This window comes from Cydia strobilella, chromosome 4 (assembly GCF_947568885.1).
Source record: "Cydia strobilella chromosome 4, ilCydStro3.1, whole genome shotgun sequence".
Classification (NCBI taxonomy): domain Eukaryota; kingdom Metazoa; phylum Arthropoda; class Insecta; order Lepidoptera; family Tortricidae; genus Cydia; species Cydia strobilella.
The window spans coordinates 3,311,515-3,331,340 of record NC_086044.1 but is presented as its reverse complement, the minus strand read 5'-3'; the positions used below and the strand labels follow the sequence as shown (position 1 = coordinate 3,331,340).

Below are 19,826 nucleotides of genomic sequence, written 5' to 3'. Positions count from 1 at the left end.
AAGACACTATTTATACTAAGTATTTGCCGTCGCAATTCTGTGTGATTTTTGTTATCAAATTCTTGATTCGTCAAATAACAATAATCTGTATCATCACGATTTCACGATTAATGATCATACGTGAAGCAAAGGATTTCCTAAGCGAACAACTTTAATGGTAGAACTTTATACCGCACACTGAGCGAAAGGGATTTTTTGAGTTTAAGAAATAATGGGTCACGATTTTAAGTTAGTATCTGATAGACTTTTTTGATTATTATAACCCTTGTATACAATCAATGCACTTAACTGTCTGTAAATACTAATATACACTTTATTGATTTGCTCAATAAGCACCTAACATATACAGTACATTGACCTACTAACACGAAATACTTGTAGTATTAAGTTACTTATTTCCTATAGTATCGATGTAAAATATTATCTTTGAGCACTTTGAGCTAGCTAGTTTAAATTTTAGCTAACGAGTTTTTTTTTAAAACCATGTTTGCATATTTACAGTATTTAAGTACCTACTATTTATGATGGACTTAATTTTTGGATATTCTTCAATGAAATAAATTTTATCTTTATCTTTAATGGAAGGCTAAACATGTTCAATTGGTTGTGGATAATAACTACTACAAATACAAAAAGGAAGCGATTGAACGGAACTGATATCGGTTACGGATATCGCACTGTGTCGACCCCAAAGTATAAGTCCATACAACGGACCATGCGCTTAGTATGCATAGTCGGTATGCGGATTATCCATTTATATTTCCACGCATCATCTGAATTTGAGGAGTAAAACAAATTGACAATAATGATATTCTACATAAGGTTTATATTTGCTTGCAATGTCAATGCAGTTTCTGTAGAGTTGATATTGGGCAAGTTTATAGAGAACAAGGCTCGGAACCGGCTTTTTCTTCATACAAAAAATACCGGTTATTAATACTTACGGTGTTTTTCGTTCTTTGGTTTCTTATTTCATTTTTAATGGGACAATTGAATAATACGAAGTTGTTACCAAAATACATGATTAAGTGCTACGTAAATAGCATAAAATAATTAAAAATGTTGGGCAATTTTGGGTTTTTCAAAAAAACCTAACCAAGATCTGTTAAATATCCAACGGGCAATTATTCTAATTTTTTATATTGGATATCTGTAAAGGGGCCCACTGACTATCAGTCCGCCGGACGATATCGGCCTGTCAGTTGATCGGAACTGTCAAATTTTTGTTCTAACTGACAGGCCGATTTCGTCCGGCGGACTGATAGTCAGTGGGCCCCCTAAGTACCATAACCATAGAATGGACTTAGGTCGCTGCATGTTAGCATAAAGGACTGGCCGTGAATTTATCATTCTTATCACCCGAGAAATGTCCATCTGTGTATTGAATGAACATCTAACATGTCTATACGATAAGAAAACAATGTAAAACATGCGCTATTTGCGTGACAAAGACGTCTCATACGTTATATATACAACTTTACTGTTCACGTGTATAAATAAGGGCATTTAAATTATTTAAAATCATATTAATATAGATCTAAGTATACATAACACAGCATACAGACGGACGGACAGACAGACAGCGGAAAGCCACTTTGTTTTATACTATTTAGTGATGTGCAGGCTTTATATACTAGTCATCTACATGCGTTGGCATTTAGATGACATTTAACAATTGAATAAATAAATAATATTTAAGATCTATAATTAGGACGTAACCTTTTTATACGTAGCAAGTCTTCGTCATGCCTACACTACAGGTGTACTGAATATAAGAATTAAATACGCATTGCTAATATAATAGCTTCAAAAGACTTATTCAGCTATAGACAATATCCTTACCACGAGTTTGGCGCTGACATATTCGCTAGCGACTGCGTAAACTAACTAACAATGCATCTCCGTCGTACTGACATTGGTGCAAAGTGTGCAAACGAGATGCACTGCGTTTGAGTGAACGCAGTTAGCGTTTAAGGCCGCGTAAAGCTCATTGTGAGCGTACCTACAGATCATGGTGTTGTCAACTAAAACAAAACAGTAAACAAAATAGTAGTGTGAAAAACACAAATTAAAATATTTTCATAGAAAATAATTTAATTTGTTCTTGGAAAACAAAACACTATTTTTTTTACTGGCGAAAATTAGCTGAAATTTAATGTTTTTTAGGGTTCTGTACCCAAAGAGCAAAACGGGACCCTATTACTAAGACTCCGCTGTCCGTCTGTCTGTCACCAGGCTGTATCACATGAACCGTGATAGCTTGACATAATGTATAGTTAACGCTATCTCTACTGAGCTCGTTCACTTACGTACTAACAATAGCATTCTGTTAAACAAAAGCCATTATTTCTTTTGTGTGAACGCGTGGGCTTTTTGTGCCTGAGGCTCACACACAATGGCCACGCGCTCAGGCACAAAGGCCACGCGCTCACACAAAAGAAATAATGGCTTTTGTTTAACAGAATGCCATTGTTAGTACAGGTAAGTGAACAAGCTCAGTAGAGATAGCGTTAACTATACACACAGCTGCAAAAGTGAACACCCACTTTTGCAGCTCATTTTGTACCTTGTCGCAATGACAATCAACATGAAAACCGCTAGGATCACGTTATTGTCACTGTGACAAGGTAATAAATTCCTTGAGACTGCAAAGACAAAAGAACACTAAGATGCATAAAGAAGTGCATAATATTGTAATGTGTAGGTATTCGTTTATCTATGCTACAATGTAATGAATCCACAACAAGGCTTGTTATCATTAAGCGATCGAGAACTGTTGATGTCAATCGGAATTCAAGCTTGATATGAAAAATATATTACATAGTTCATCAAATCATCAAGAATTTACATGAGAATTTACCCACCTGCGTTAAAAAAAAGAATCAAGATGTCTGGAAGATAACGATTTAGCGATAAGAGTATGTTGTTTACTTCTGCATTTAGGCAGGTGTCCGATCGGCGGCGAATAATGAGTAGTAATAGAAGTTATTTTCGCGGGCATATGTTTTTTCTTAGCTAAACTATTTACAGGCAGGGCTATAACCGCGAAAATCGAAGTTCGCAAATTGCGGGCAGTTTTCTTTGTCACTCAAATTACACCTTCATTGGAGTAAAAGAGAAAAATCCCCGCAATTTGTGAATTTCGGTTTTCGCGGTAGCTCCTCAGGTATTATGTACAGCCGATCGGCGATATGCATATTTTATACACATTTTCCTGTGATGTGATGTGAGAGAAAATCGTAAGCTATTCGCTTTAAATTTGACAGCTGACTTTGGCCAGTGGTATACCACTCTAAAGTCAGTCTAGTCAGCAAGAAAGTAAGCGACATCGAGGGCCAACCACTGACTTATATATAAGACACTTCGTAAAGACCAGCCTTATGGGAACTAAGAATGGTGCCAGTTCAGTGGTGTCATGTTGGGTGTCACACACGAATTCGAGTCAATCGTGCAGTCTAATGCAACTAGTTGTGACCAATCGCGCGCGTGATGCGAACTCATCAACCAATCGCGTTGTAGCATTCCACCTAGGCACACCAAAGGTGCATTCCACAAGAATGTCCCTTACGAAACGCCGTTCTTCTAATAGTTCTGAAAAGGCTGGTACCCATTATATCATTTTTTCAGGGTCTGGACCCAATATCTTATTTCATGACTTTGCTAACAAATTGGCAGTATATTCTCGAGCTTTACGGATTTGATTGAAATAGCTGCCGTACAAGGCAAAAGCATTTCGTAAGGGACATTCTCGTGGAATGCCCCCAAACGAGAATGTTCGGTCCAAATTATATGAACGGGCCTATCTTTACTTTGGAAATCATTGGGGACAGCGTTATTTGTGTCCTTTTGCTGTCAAACATCAGCTTTGGACATTCAGAATTCTGTACGTACAGTAAAGTGCAATGGGGTAATTCTGTAAATGGCAAATATCTATAAAACCAGAAGTTCTTTATACTATAGCACCGCTCGCGCTAATTATTAATCATCATCATCACTCCACAGTCCACGTAGACGAGTTAAGCTTGCGGGCTCTAGTATTCATCATTTGATCTTAAAACATGTACGTTATCTAATGTTAAATTTAAACTGAAAACATGGTTTGTGACCATATCCTACAATGATACTGAAGATATAATAATACATTCTTATTTTTAGGTTTGTCGTCAAGTTGTCCTGACCCGCTCGCTTCGCTCTCCTACACCTTACACACTCACATACACATCCTCACAAGCACACCTTCATCACCTTGTCACCCATTCTCACACATAATTTTTAAGTTATCTAGATTTAATTATTCCAATGTCCCAAGTCCCAACTGTTTTATAGTTTCATACTCTTTTGTTGAGCCCCAAGATACAGGCTCAGCCTAGTTTGGGGCTTACCGGACACCTTTTTGTGTATGCTACTATTCTTAATTATTCTCAATAAATTTATTCTTATTCTTATAATTATCAGTTTATCCTGCAATACAGAAAGACGGGTCTAAAAAATCAAAGGGTCGGGACTCGTTTACAGTATTAATTGAAAACAATCCATAGTTAGTCGAATAGCTAACAATGGTACGATCAAGCAGATTAACTACAATGTAATGAGTGAGTATTATCGTCTACGTACATGATTGTTATCAACCATTGTCGGGAACTGTTGATATTGATACTAAGCGGAACTGACTATGATATGAAAATCATTCGATTTCAAGCTAACACTAACACGGAGATTCATTTTAAAGGCCTCTTTTAGGGTGCAACTAGGAAATCGCTAATGCCGGCTGTGTACACACTAGGCGAGAGGCCCCTAGACAGTCCGAGAATAAGTGATGTGCACTGTGTATAGCCCTTCGATTTGTAGCTGGCCCCGAACGGCTAATCCTTTGTCTATTGTTAAGTAAAACCGCACGCACCTGCAAACTTGGCACCTGAGGGCGGGCTAGTCCAACGCTCAAAAAAACAGTATAGGTGTGCTCTCCGATAACGCGACTTTGTTACGCATCTTGATTGACTCATTTTAGACTGGTTCTGTAGCGTCGGACTCGCCGGCACTCAGTACCGTAGAGAGATCACACAAGAAATCGTAATTTATTTTTACATTTATTCATTTTGAATCTTATTGCAATTTCCATAGGAGTTGTAATTCAATAACCGGTTAAAGTGACCGAACCATTTTTATGTAGGTTAGCCGTTCGGGGCCAGCTACAAATCGAACGACTGTACATACTGCTTCTTTTTCGTCTTGCTCTTATTCGTATTGTCTCGCTCTTCTCCGATTGAGTTGGAGCGGTGTCGAAACACGGCGTAAGGCTCTCGACGAGTGTGTACACCCGGCATAAGATAAGATAGAGATAGTCATTACTCATTAGTCATTCATAATATGAAGACTATTGCTAATTACCAGTGATCGGCATTTTGGATGCAACAGTAATATGCATACGCCTTTAAGAGTCCCCGTAAGCTCGGCCGAATTTCACATTCCCATACGAACGGAGTTTCGTTCTCATTTTAGAACTACTTGGATTATATACTGATTTAAACTAACACGATTTTCACTCATAATTTTAAAACTAACGCGGGACTTAATCGCGTACAAACTTACGAACCCGAGCGGCAAGATGTTGATACAATTCCTCGCCACTCGCCAGTCTGCCTGTAACCACGAACGTAACGTCGCGTTCGAAACGTCAGGCCATATAAATAAACGTAAGTTTGTACGCGATTAAGTCCCGGTTAGTTTTAAAATTACTTGGATTATAACGATATTTAGTACATACAATGACATGAGGTATATCTAGGTCTGTAATTTGTTATTTAGAGGTCCGAGCCTCCGCTTGACCCACCTTGAGATTACGATCGGCTTTTCCCCAAGTAAATCGTCCTACAAGCTCCCTATAACCTACTTTCGGCTACCTTAAGTGGCAACACTGGCGTGACGTCACTACCGGAACAGGCACCAACTCGCGCCGGCTAGCTGCTTGTTCAGTACGCTTTGACTTTTCCCCAAGTAACGACGTGTGTTCGTTCGCAAAGCGAATATAAAAAGTGAACTATCTACGTTTAGTTCTACAAGTGAAAGACTAAGGTAAGTCTATTTCCCTTTCTTTTAGCAACCTACGAGTTAATTCTATTGATGCCCCGGACGGCCTACCGCCTCCGAGGACCATCAAATCACATTACGTTATTAAACGTATGTGCGAGCAGCGTGCATTACATCACCTGCTCCTGCTTTTTGAGTAAACGTGCAAAAGCACGTTATACGCACCACAAAACCAGGAACGAAAGGGATCATATATCCCCATGTCTGACCCGTCGGCTCAATTGAGCCGCCGGCTCCCATGCGTTCCATACTGGACCCGTCCGACGGGCGGCCCAGCTGATCCGACGGATAGCTGTACAGGTTTATCAGCTCCGCCCGTCGGACCGACGGCCCGACGCTTCGCGCGGCCGTCTTCTCTAAGCCTAATTGATCCGACGGATCAACAGTTACAGCTATGCTCAAATAGTATTCCTTTTTCAGGAATATGCCGACAATACGAGAGGTCCTTCTACTTACGGGTACCACAGCCTCCTCAAAGGACCCGATCGACAAGCTGCATGACGCCGTACTACCCTTCATGCCGTTAGAGTGGAAGGACTGGCAGATAGAAGATGTTAACATTCGGGAGCTCATTGGTGATCCACCCGATCCCAAAATAATTAACAAGTTGCGCTACGCGATCCCGACGGCAGACATAGCAGCAGCTTTCAATCTAAAGGAACTGTCGGAAAAAACATACAAAAGCATTAAATTGAAGATGCTCGAATGGCCTTTTACCAGAGCCCTAATTTATGCTCCGTACTCATTGGCCGTGAAAATACACGCCAATAATGTGGAAAATGTTATAAATGCAGTCAGAACAATGAAACCACACCTTCGTAGCAGAGAAGAAACCGATAATTTCTTAAGAGGGCGCTCTCCGTCGCGAGCCTCAAAACGAGCTACAAGCACTCCAGCTCCATCCCCTACTAGAACGAAGAGATTGAGGACCCCTGGGACCACAGAGAAGACGCAAAGCACCAGGCTGGACCCCATTGCCGCTGCACTCGAGAAGCAAACTGAAATGTTCAGCGCCCTAATGCAACAAATGTTGGCTGCCTCCAACAACACTGCCGAGCGCATAGTACAAGCTGTAAACTCGGTTAACGAAGGAACCAATCGGGTCCAAACAAGCGACGACGTTCAAAGGGCTGAGCACACTATCGCCGAAGCGGACTCGTCTTACTCAGATATAGACATAGGGTCAGAAAATGAGAGCGAAGAGGGCCAAGAGGAACAAATAAGCCCACCAGCGCCAGCATGGGACGATAGGACAGAAGCCATCGCTGGTCTTTGTTTCGACACGATCACTACAGAAGCCGAACCTCCTGTCCCAGCGGCAGATGCAGACATGGTGGCAAAAGGAGCCAAATGCCAGCGTCTTGGCTCTGACACATGGAATAACCTGCGTTACAAAGAAGCAGAAAAAACGCTACATGGAACTCCAGTTTTTACTGCACTAAAAATCAACCCTCAGCTAAGCAAGATCACGCCGAGATGGTGTAACCCAGATATACTCCTGAAAATCGATAAAACCCTAGGAGTGCTCACACATGCTTTTCTGTTGGAGAGACGAGCCTTAGAGAATGGTCTTCAACAAATAGCAAGAGAGGTGAATGATCCTTTGATTATCAAATCAATACACCAGAATGTGCTCTCAAAAGAGTCCGGGTACAGGCGAATCTCCGACCAGGCGCTACAATACGCCTGTGGCCGGCGCTCCGAAATAATATCGGCCAGAAGAGCGTTCTACTCGTCCTCAGATATGGCGTGTGACACCGTCATGCAGAACATCCCGCCTTCTAAGACACACTTGTTTGACGAAGCAATGCTTTCAGAAGCTTTCAAGCAATATGGCGGATATGAGAAGTTTTTTCCCCCGAAAAAACCTGAGTTCAAAAACAAAATGCGAAATAAAGCTCTCAACGCTCCCAACTTCAATAGGACAAAACAACCTCAACGAGCCCAATGGCCAGCCAAATCGTCTGGCCATCAAAAGAATCGTACCAAGGATGCTCAAAGGTCGAAGAAGGACTCCAGAAAGCGCCCCACGCGAGCTGCGCATAATAAAAAATATTGACAGTCAGTTTCGAGCCGGGGTACTACGTCGAAGGGTAAATCAGTGGAAAAAATTGGGAGCAAATCAAACTCTACTAAATATAATAAAAGGATACAAGATCCCCTTTATCAAAAAACCCCCGTTAATGTGCCTCTCCAAGAAAGACATCAAATCGCTGGAAACGACGCCCAGCCTTGCCATGGATTCGGAAATTCGGGACCTACAAAGAATTGGGGCGATAGAGCCAGCTTCAGCTCCAACGGGGTTCCTGTCCCCTTTATTCCTGAAAAAGAAACCGGACGGCACCTTTCGGCAGATTTTCAATTTGAAAACCCTAAACAAATTTTTAAAACCAAGACAGTTCAGACTTATAAACTCCCAAAAAGTTCAGAACTTCTTACAACCACAGGATTACCTACTGAAAATAGATATTTCAAAGGCATATTTCCATGTGCCAATAATAAAGCAGCACAGGAGATTCCTGATGCTAAAGGCGGGAGAAAGCCTCTTCCAAATGACGTGTCTACCTTTTGGTTTAGCAACTGCACCTCAAGTTTTCGCCAAACTAACCAACTGGGTAGCAAGTATCCTAAGAAGCGAAGGAATCCGTGTGGTCGTGTACCTCGACGATTTCCTTATAGCGGGGCAGAATCCATCGCAGCTAACAAAACAAGGAATCCGTGCCTGTCAAATACTAAAGTACCTCGGATGGCAACTGAACTCCGGAAAGACCAGCAAAACCCCATGTCAAAAACAAGAATACCTCGGGATTACTTGGGACACGAAAACGGACGTAAAGAGTATAGACCACAAGAAAAACTTGCTTACGAGGAAACAGCTATCCAAAATACTCACGGAACAAAAATGTACCTGGCTAGAAGCAAAACGTCTGCTAGGACGTCTAACTTTCGCGTCCTTTGTCGTGCCTTACGGGCGGCTGCATTGTCGGTACCTCCAGAGAGACAACAACAGAATGAGAAGATTCCCGGCAAGCAAAAAGTATGCTCTGTCCCCGGAGACTCTATCCGATTGCACGTGGTGGCTAGAACACCTGTCCGACAACTCCGCCATCTTTCCGAAACCAACGACAATTTTTATATCAACAGACGCGTCGGACTGGGGATGGGGCGCATCCATAAATGGCAGACACCAAAAAGGGCCGTGGAACAGCAAGCAAAAAACGTGGCACTGCAACAGGAAGGAATTGTGGACAGTATTCATAATCCTAAAGAACAACATGGAAATAGTACGAGGACAAACGTGCTTTCTACAATCAGACAACCAAACTGTCGTAGCCTATCTGCAGAAACAAGGGGGCACCAAATCCTTGGTTCTGCTGAAGCTGACGAGAATGATATTCCAGCTTATCAATCAACTAAATATAACGCTTACAGCGAGACACATCCCGGGTCGATACAACGCTACGGCGGACAGCCTCTCTCGCCAACAAGAACTTCCGGAGTGGTACCTGGCGAATTCAGTCATGAACATGATATTCAGCAAATGGGGAACTCCGCAGATCGATCTCTTTGCATCAGCACAGTCGAAGGTAGTACCAGTGTACGTGACCGAGGACATACAGGATCGAAATGCATTATTCGTAGATGCTTTCTCCAGACACTGGAACTAGGACCTTGCGTGGATATTCCCCCCACCATGCCTAATGCCGAGAGTACTTTGCCACCTGAACAAAGCTCGAGGAACTTACTTAATTGCCTGCCCCAGGTGGCACAAAGTACATTGGAGAGCCGATCTCAAAGCTCGCGCAACAGCAGCCCCGTTCACGATTCGAGACTTACAGTTGAATTTAAGGGATCGCAGAACCAACCAGCCACCTCCAGAAGTGAGAGACCTAGGATTGGAAGTCTGGAGGGTACGGGGTGGGCCTCCGAAATAAACACCTGGCCACAAGAGTACAAAGACCTCCTCGAAAATTCCTGGCGAAAAAGCTCTTTACGAACTTACCATTCAGCATGGATTAGATGGAAAAAATGGGCAGCTGAAAATTCTTGTTCTATTAATGACCCGTCTCCAGAAAAAGTGGCAGAATATCTATGTTTCCTTTATCATGGAGAGCATCTAGCGGCTGCAACAATATTAGTACATAAATCAGTGATTTGCACCTTTGCCAATCCATCAAGATCAGAATTAATCTCCAGTCATCCACTGGTAAGAAACATACTTAAGGGCATATCAATATCTAAGCCTAAGGTCAAGAAACCTATCTGGAATTTGGATGACATTTTAGATGGCCTGAATAAAAGTATAGTAGATGAGGACAGCTTGTATCAAGTATCCAGACATACGGCTCTGCTGCTGCTACTGCATTCAGGCAGACGTATTCACGACTTGACGTTATTAGATATATCACCCAGCAATTGCCAAATTAACGCCGACTCTGTCATCCTTCAACCGAGGTTTGGATCAAAAACAGACTGCACAAAATTTCGTCAAACCGGATGGGCCCTAAAGGCCAATCATATCAAGAATCTTAATTCAGTATACTGGATTAAAAAACTATTAGAGGTATCATTGCCTCGGCGAAACGCCAGACAATCTTTGGAAAGTCTATTTATCACAACTAGAGGCAGAGTACAAGAAGCCAGTAGATGTGTGATAGCCGGTTGGATAAAAAACTACTTCAAAGAACTTCACATAAATGCTCCGCCTGGTTCCACCCGTGCTGCAGTTGCGAGTGACAACTACTCTCTGAGCGGTTTAGACATAGAAGATGTCCTATCTAAAGGAAATTGGAGATCGCAAAGAACATTCTTCAGACATTACTATAGGCAAATCAGCCGACCACGTATGATTAATACTGACAGACCTTCTAATCATTTCAATGCGGTCTAATCTATTCTAAGAGGTATCGATTTGAGTTTACCCTTTAATTACTTGTAATAAGTAGAAATAAAGTGATTTCTAACAATGTCTCACTATGAGTTATTATTAAAATCATCACGATACCATTCACAGTACACCAATCGAAAAATGCCGGCAGAAACCAAACACATCTCAAGGTGGGTCAAGCGGAGGCTCGGACCTCTAAATATAACCGTTTTTCCCCCGAAAGGGATAAAAACGAATATTTCGAGTCCAGCCGAAGCTTGACCCACCCAAGTTTAAATGCCTTGCCGGCATATAAAGGTACTGAACAAGCAGCTAGCCGGCGCGAGTTGGTGCCTGTTCCGGTAGTGACGTCACGCCAGTGTTGCCACTTAAGGTAGCCGAAAGTAGGTTATAGGGAGCTTGTAGGACGATTTACTTGGGGAAAAGCCGATCGTAATCTCAAGGTGGGTCAAGCTTCGGCTGGACTCGAAATATTCGTTTTTATCCCTTTCGGGGGAAAAACGGTTATAATAAATTATAATTTGATAATTTCTTTGATTTTGCATAGTGCAACGTCTTTCTGCCATTGTGTCATTCATGAACTACGTTCTTTTTCTCTCGTGTTTGTTCTTATTGAATAAATTAATTCCCTTTCTTAACGTGATAGTGAAACCTAGGGCCCCCTTTTTTTGACGGAGTGGGAATGCATTTAAGCACGGTGTGTGGGACTCGCCGATCCTTTTTAAGGGGATCCCATGCCCCAATGACCTTCGATTTGAATCCCTTAGTTTTCTAATGTTTTTTGTAGCTTATCATATTAAGAGCAACGGATTTTAGCAATATAGTATCCCATATTTACTTCAAAGTTCATTGTTTTTGAAATATTTGGCATCAAAGTTGAACAATTTTAGGCCAAAAAACTGGTTTTCTGGCCATAACTTTTGTGTTAATTAGTTTAAAATTAAAACCTTAGACAAATTTTTAGAGACGTCTAAGACGAACCCAAATATGTAGATTTCGTATAAGTAAGATCTTTCACAGCAATCGAGATACGAAAAAAGTGTTTTTTTAGACAATGTTTAAAACAATCATAAATAAATAAGTATTCATTTTTTTTTCACAATCCGGTAGACAAAAATGGAGATAAAAGATTGAAGAACCGATAGCCGCTTGTCTTATAATTCTATATGTAGTGCAAAAGTAGGAGATACGATTCAAAACTTGTTAAAAATCGATGAAAACCTCAGGTAGCCCCTTAAATCCAAGGCCCCTTGCGAAAGCGCGTTAGGGGTATAAATACAGCTCTAATATAAATACTTGACCCTGACTGGAGACGACAATAGGCCAATAATAGCTTTATTACGAGCAACAAAGCACAATAACTAACAAAGCTACTTTAATAGCGTGGATATTAGTTTGTTTACAATACAAGCGTTATAATTGTTAATTCAATTTATTTATTTTAAGTAACTGCCGTAGAATTGTTTGTCATGCAATGTAAGAAATAAGGTTTTTTATAGGTATAAAGGGGCCCACTGACTATCAGTCCGCCGGACGATATCGGCCTGTCAGTTAGAACAAAAATTTGACAGTTCCGAACAAATGACAGGCCGATATCGTCCGGCGGACTGATAGTCAGTGGGCCCCTTTAGTTGACTAAGGGTCGGTTGCACCAAACCAACTGTCACCGTTAAAATGTATGCAAATTTTTTGTGTGTGACTGCTGGGTGACGATAATCAGTCCGTCAATTATGGTTGACTCAACCGGTCAATGTAATGTAAACTTAAGTTAGCACTTTATAACTATACATTAAGCTCCATTATCCTTCTTTTCATTGGGGAACAGAAGAGAATGTTTTTCCTCGGCGTGTGTATAACACATACGAATAGTGTTTTCTCGTACTTCTGCCGACCGACATATCATATTGAGTCGTGTATAAAATTATGCACGGTACGATACCTATAACTTTAAGTACTAACAAGCCTGGCATAAGCTGGTCATCTATGCTGTGCAACTGCAAGTTATTCAAGTGCAAGGCAAAGCAGTTACCGTGAATTTTATGGAGCAATTAGATACGATAAGCGAGTACCTACGAAAAAGCATATTCTAAACTAAATATACAATACAAGTGGAAAACTATTTTACTTTTAAAGTTTTCCCGATAGTAAGTACTTGTAATCTTAGTAATTTTAAGTCTAAGTAAGTGAAAAGTGTAAGTATAAGTCTTTTCTCTTGTTTATACATTTATATGCTATTGTATTAGTTGGTATACTATTGTTTTGATTATGTACAACTACTAGGTACTACAAGTTTGCACTATTTATCATTACTTTTTAATTGTACCTCGATATGTGAATTAGGAAACTATAGGTCTATAAAAAATCAATTTGTAGCTATTAGCTAAGTTGCTTATGTTTACTTTAAGACTGTTTGTTTCTCAATAAATAATAAAAATAAAAAAAAAGTTTTTTGATAGTGAGTGTAATGTATTTCGTGATTGAAAAAAAATTGTACGTTGTGTTGAATTAAAGCTTTTATTTTGAGAAAATTATATGAGGCTTTGCCTTAAGGAAGGGTCCCTATGTATGTTTGTTTGTATTGCACATAAAAGAGTTTACACAAAATAGACATAACAGAGTAAAAGTTGTAAGTATATGTACAAATGCGAACCTCCAGCTAACCTTTGCTTCATGTGCATAAGGACCCTTCTCTTATGGAAAGCCACATATCGTTACTGAAGTGTTGATATGTTTGATTACTTAAATAAGTGACATATTAATCGCACCGGGTTTAATGTCGCCATATTGTTATCTCTCTGAAATACAATTATATTTAATTACAAGAAACTAATTTATAAATAGGCTACATGCATAAGCGATTTAATTTCAATGTATTCTTATCTTATTCTTATATGTATCATTGTCAAGTTTTCCTTCAAGAAGCATTTAATTCTATAAATAGATAGGGCATGCTGTAATTGGCTATGCATATGAGTGTCAATGCCTCCATCTTGGGAGCTAGAAACGTAGGTACTGTAGATACTGTTGTTTCTTCGACATAATGTATAGTGCTATATCTTTCTTTATTGAGCCTTACTATTATGACTTCTTTGAAATTCAACTCCTAAAGAAGTGAAAATGGGGTTGAAAATTTTAACGAATTTTATGCGGACGAAGTCAATGACTAATCTATACTAATATTATAAATGCGAAAGTGTGTCTGTCTGTCTGTTACCTCTTCACCTTTACACCTAAACCGCTGAACCGATTTAGTTGAAATTTGGTAAAGATAGTTTGAGTCCCGGGGAAGGACATAGGGTAGTTTTTATCCCAGAAATCATGGGTGGAAGTTTGTATGGGGAATCCATAAAAAGCAGATTGGGTAAAAAATAAGCTACGCAAATTACTAACCCCACGCAGACGAAGTCGCGGGCAAAGGCTAGTTTAATATAGTTTGTTATTTTAGTTAGGTATTAGGTATCTAAGGAAATATTATAATAATCAAACAAAACCACGTCCAAAGTTTGTGATAAAAATCATCAATTCAATTTTGTTATGCAACTCTTACCAAGATGGGTAGATAAACAGGAAATTGTAACTTTTCTATACAGCAGATTAGATTTAGAGTGATGTGGTTTGAGTACTGATACCACACTAGGTACAGACGCACTTAGTGTGTACTGGTTTGTAAGTACAGCTTACTTACATAGATACATTTATAATACAAACATATGCAAATACATATACATACAAGTTGATTGCAATTAATCATACACATGCCATGTTTTGTTTCATACAAACAAGAAGTAAACGTAATAACGAAGAATGATATTCTTCATTGATTTAAACATACAATATTTACTATATGGAGCCCATTCTAATAATAGGTCATTTTCACAGCCCTTTGTCACATCTAAAAATATCACGCACACGCTATCATCATCGGTATGAGCTAGGAGGTGTAAATGTAAACCTTACACGAAAACAATAACCTAACCCTACTTTATAACTTACGCCGTAACACTTATAAGAATTCTTGACATTCGAAGGGTTAAAATATTTTCTACTTATAGACAAGACATCTCCTCGTTACGGGAAAGGTACATTCGAGGACATTGGCGGTGAACCACCTTAAGGGCAAAAATCGTTTAAACGTCTTGCAGACGGTCAGGCGATATCATAAAAGAGATGATAGCATGGCAATTAAAAATGTGGGCGTTGAAAAAAAAAGGTTAGCTCAGGTAAAGTTTATTGCAGTCCACTGTCTTGTGACGGGCGGCATTTGCAAACTAAGATACGGAATCCAAAATGCATCCTAATTGGTTATCTTTATGGGACGCGAAGCTTAGCCTAAACAACAACAACAACTAAAAAACTGCCTATTGTTTGTCCTTACTACCTATTGTTTGTCTCATTATCTGTTATCCCTTTCCATTATTAAGATTAAGAATCCTAAATGCATCGTAATTAGTTATCTCTATAAGAGGCGGAGTTTAGCTCGCTCGTAAGGATCAGGGTAAAAATTTTCTGAAGTGGTTCACCGGAAATGTCCCCGATTGTACCCCTATTTCAGTGTGTGTGTAAGTCCCTACAGCATTCCCGTTTCTCGCTATAGGGATAGCCTCCCAAGACCCCGCGGCCCCGCGTACAAATTTTTGTACATATTCCACAATCTATTTTGAACTTTTGTTGAGTAACTAAGGGTTCCAAATTCAAAAACAAAACAAATGCTTCTGGGTCTCAGGAGGATAGGGAGCGTGCATGAGCTTTTGGGTAACCACTGAATCACTTTTACTCATACTTCTCAATGAGTATTTTTCTCATACCCTAGAACCCTTTATAATGTCCCCAAGCTTCCCTCCCTCTCTTACTATAAATGTGAATTTGTGTGTCATGTACAGTCGCCATCAAATATATCGGAGCGGCCAAGGTGTTCACAATATCTGAACACGCACTCTAACGCCCAGACAATAGAGGCGTATTCAGATATTTGTGAGCGCCTTAGCCGCTCCTAAATATATGGCGACTGTACAAACCTGTAAATACTATAACTGACTTACCTATCTAACTGGTCAGCTATGCAGTACTCCCATCTGTGACTATTGCTCTTCCACTCCCTAACTCTTCGTAGCGAGGGGGAGTTCAGCTCGTCGCAGAGGATCTTCAGAGCCGCCACGTCTAGGACGTCCTGGATGACGATAAGGGACAATCTGTGGAGATTTGGTTGTTATAGGTGGTTTTGGTAAAATAGATCTTAGTGCACTTAACAATAAGGCACGGTTTCACAAAATTGGGTACGCGAAACGTGAAGGCGATTTGAAAGGTGTCGTAACAAGACCGGTTAGAAAACTGCCTGAGAAAGGGGGTATGCAGCCAGTTTGAGAAATCCTGCAATTAGACATGAAAAGTAAACTTTTTCAAAATAAGTAGGATTTTTTGAATTTTTCACAGGGGTGAGGTATAAAGTATTTTTTTTTTTCAAAGTGAGATGGATTATGTCAATTTTTCTCAGGGGTGAGGTACGAAAAGTACACTTTTTTAAGTGAGTGGGATTCTTTCATATTCTCTCAGAGTTCATTATTATATTGCATTGCATTGCATTATTTAATTAAAAAACTTTTACTAAGTCACACAGATAATCTTTCATAGCAACTAGTGAGTAGGTACATGTTATGGTTCATTTGTTGTAATTTAATGTTTTGTAAACTTGAACACAAGCCAACTACTGTTTATATCACTTAGCCTCATTTCCATTAGCAATGCATATCAAATATGGCTTTTAAGTGTGAAAAGTTGGCATGTACGGTGTAGATCATTTCATTTAATGGCTTGTTTCCAATAGAAAGTAGTAGAACAATCAGCTAATTTGAGACACTGACTTGATGTTTGGCAAAATCTGTGTGATATGATTCATAGAACATTCAAATTGAGAATAAAATTGATTATACTTCGTTTTTGTTAGCGTTATAAACAACTTGGCATAAGTAATCATAAGAATTTTTTTTTATGAACTTTATGATTAGTACTAACTACTTCCTTAAAAATTTTACACTTTCCGTGGAGTTCTTGCTAATCCTAAAAAGTAAAATAAAAAATAATTTTCTTTTTGGGGTTCCATACCCAAAGGGTAAAAACGGGACCGTATTACTAAGACTTCACTGTCTGTCTATCTGTCACCGGGTTGTATTTCATGAACTGTGATAGCTAGACAGTTGAAATTTTCACAGATGATGTATTTCTGTTGCCGCTATAACAATAAATACTAAAAACAATAGATAATGGTATGGAACCATTTGTGCTCGAGTACGACTCGCACTTGGCCGGTTTTTGGGCATTATTCTTGGCAGTCTATAAAATTACTATGAAACTAAGCCTGTTCTGAGAAAGAAGTTACTCAGGCATTCAATCATTAATTACAAAGTAGCTACTTATACAATAATCAGCTTTCTGAGCAGTGATTACAGATTTACATGGGCTCATTGTAAAATAATCAGCTATCTACGCATATTGCCACATAGTAGATAACATATGATAGGTTAGCAACTGAATCTCTGATATCATGTCTGCATAATTAAAGTACCTATACATTTTTACGTTCTACCTCAAGTCTAATGTATAAAATGTTATTAACCTTTCAGCTGGCATAAATCATTATGAGTTCATAACTCAAAATAATTTTTAAACTTGTCTATTTATTGACCTCTCCCTTGAGTAGGGAACTATGATAGCACCCATGAGGCTGACATGTTCACATAGTGTCCAAAGCCTCCATAAAAACCAGATAAAAAAAAAACTTGTCTATTTATTTTGCTGCAGGAGTATGCCTGATTAAGGGTTAATAAATAAATAAAATAAAAAGCCTTTTATTTCCTACTATAAGTATGTTACATGGATTTATGTTTTGTTAGTTAAAGAGTTATGGAAGGGTAAAAAAAGTAGTTTTTACTCACTTGTTTTCCAAAATTGTCCTGCAGATGACCTCTCTGACGCCCGGATTTGTTATCTTATCTACATCAAGCTTATGTAAATTCCATGACGCTATCCTACAGCATTTCATCCCTCCACGCTCATATTTAAACTCCTCTTCAACTATTGGTCTGTGGGAATATGCCGACAGCAGATCTAGAATGTCATTTACAGGTGCCGTCGCAAAACCATTTGGTAAAGTCATAGGCAGTTTATTTGGCATTGATAAGGTCTTTCTATGAGGTGTCTTCGGTGTACTCGTGACACCATTTAAAAATGATTTAGGTACTGTTTCATCTGCGCAACCATTAACATGTCCGTTAGTAAGATACTGTAGACTTTCGCATTTTCTTAGTTCTAGACTTAAGTGTTGCTTAACTGTGCCAAGCCTCAGAACGTCCATGCCTCGGACTTTTATTAAATCATCTAGAGACTTGAATGGTCCCTTCTTGTTCCGATAGTCTACTATATTTGCTGCTATCTCTTGGTTTAAACCGGGCACACATTGCAATTGGAAAACACTGGAAGAATTAACAGAACAAAGCTTGCTTTCTACTGAAACTCGGACACTTTCTAACGATTGAGAGTAGGAGCTCGCTCTTGAAACTTGCTTGCGGTTGCTTACTGAAATTTCTGGTCTAAGCAGCTCTAATTTCTCAGCTCCTATGCCTAAAACAAAGACAGGACAATGAAGTTAGATTGGCAATGTATATTGAAGCCAGCATAAATATTCAATGATGTGAGAAACATCCCAGTCAGTGAATTAGCATAATGAGTTGGTCACGCACCTGAGACTAAGGCAAGGTCGTCGACGCGCTTGAAGCGGCCGATCATCTGTCTGTGCAGCACTATGGCGCGCGCGAGCTGCCGGTTCACCCCGGGCAGGGTCATCAGCTGCTCCTCCGTGGCCGTGTTCACGTTCATCAGCTCCGGGTACTCCTCCGACGGTGGCAAACTGAATGTATGGCTCAAACTGGATTTATTCAGTTTGTGCCGCCGAGCGAACCCTCGGAATGAGCGCTGCCGACCGCTCTTACTCCTCATCGAACTCGGACTCTGCCCCATACTGACCGCCACGGTTGCTTACAAATCAAATATTGATCATAATACGAAATTCAAGACTACTTTAAAATAACTAATAATACATCGCGATGCACTATAACACAACACGATTGGAACACTTGCACTATAATGAAACAACTATTGTTGCACTTATCACGTGAAAACACACTTACACTAGTTGCTAGATAAATATTTTTTCAAAACTAAAAATAAAGTGGAAAGTGGAGTTTGCTGACACAACTTCCCCCGATCAGCCATAATCAGCAACAGACAGCCATAGACCACAGACAATAAAACGTTTCAACGTCCCTTTTGACGTATTGTCTACCAGTGTTACCAGCCCGTATCCGCAGTTTCGATGTGTAATCTAAAAAGGGAGGGTTTTTATCACAATGGGACGAAAACAAAGTTGGATAGTTGGAACATTTTTATCATAATTTGTGTACCTGCGATCAATGCAAATGGTCAAAACTATCAATGTTAGTGCGTTGTTAATACAACAGGTTTCTTCAAAACAGACAAATTATCGATGTATAGACAAATACATAGGCACATGCTACCTTAGGTACTCGATATGTACCGTCGATGGACGGTATTTCGGTAAAGATTTTCAAAATCTTTTATACTGGACGCTCTATGCCCAAAAGGGACGGTGGGCATTAAAAAGGACGGAAAATCGTCCTATTTGGGACGATCTGGCAACACTGTTGTCTACCTTTGTCTACGACTACAATGACACATGCCATTTTAGGAGTTGCAAGCTCAAAAATTTTTAAATCCATTTTTGGTGTAAAAATGTTCAACCTACTTCTAATAAAATTTCTTTCTAAACACTACCCACCTG

The 19,826-nt window shown here is 39.7% G+C and overlaps 1 protein-coding gene across 1 annotated transcript in view; it reads right to left on the bottom strand.

Moving 5' to 3' along the window:
• Window positions 1-19,249, bottom strand: part of LOC134740485 (endonuclease/exonuclease/phosphatase family domain-containing protein 1-like) — a 36,483-nt gene extending 17,234 nt beyond the window's left edge. The window contains exons 1-3 of the mRNA XM_063672974.1: window positions 18,709-19,249; window positions 17,905-18,589; window positions 16,015-16,164 (exon numbers count right to left, since the gene is read on the bottom strand). Of these exons, the coding sequence (XP_063529044.1) occupies window positions 16,015-16,164; window positions 17,905-18,589; window positions 18,709-18,985 (1,112 nt within the window). The 5' untranslated portion in view covers window positions 18,986-19,249. The remainder of the gene's footprint in view (window positions 1-16,014; window positions 16,165-17,904; window positions 18,590-18,708) is intronic.
• Between the last annotated feature and the right edge of the window lie 577 nt (window positions 19,250-19,826).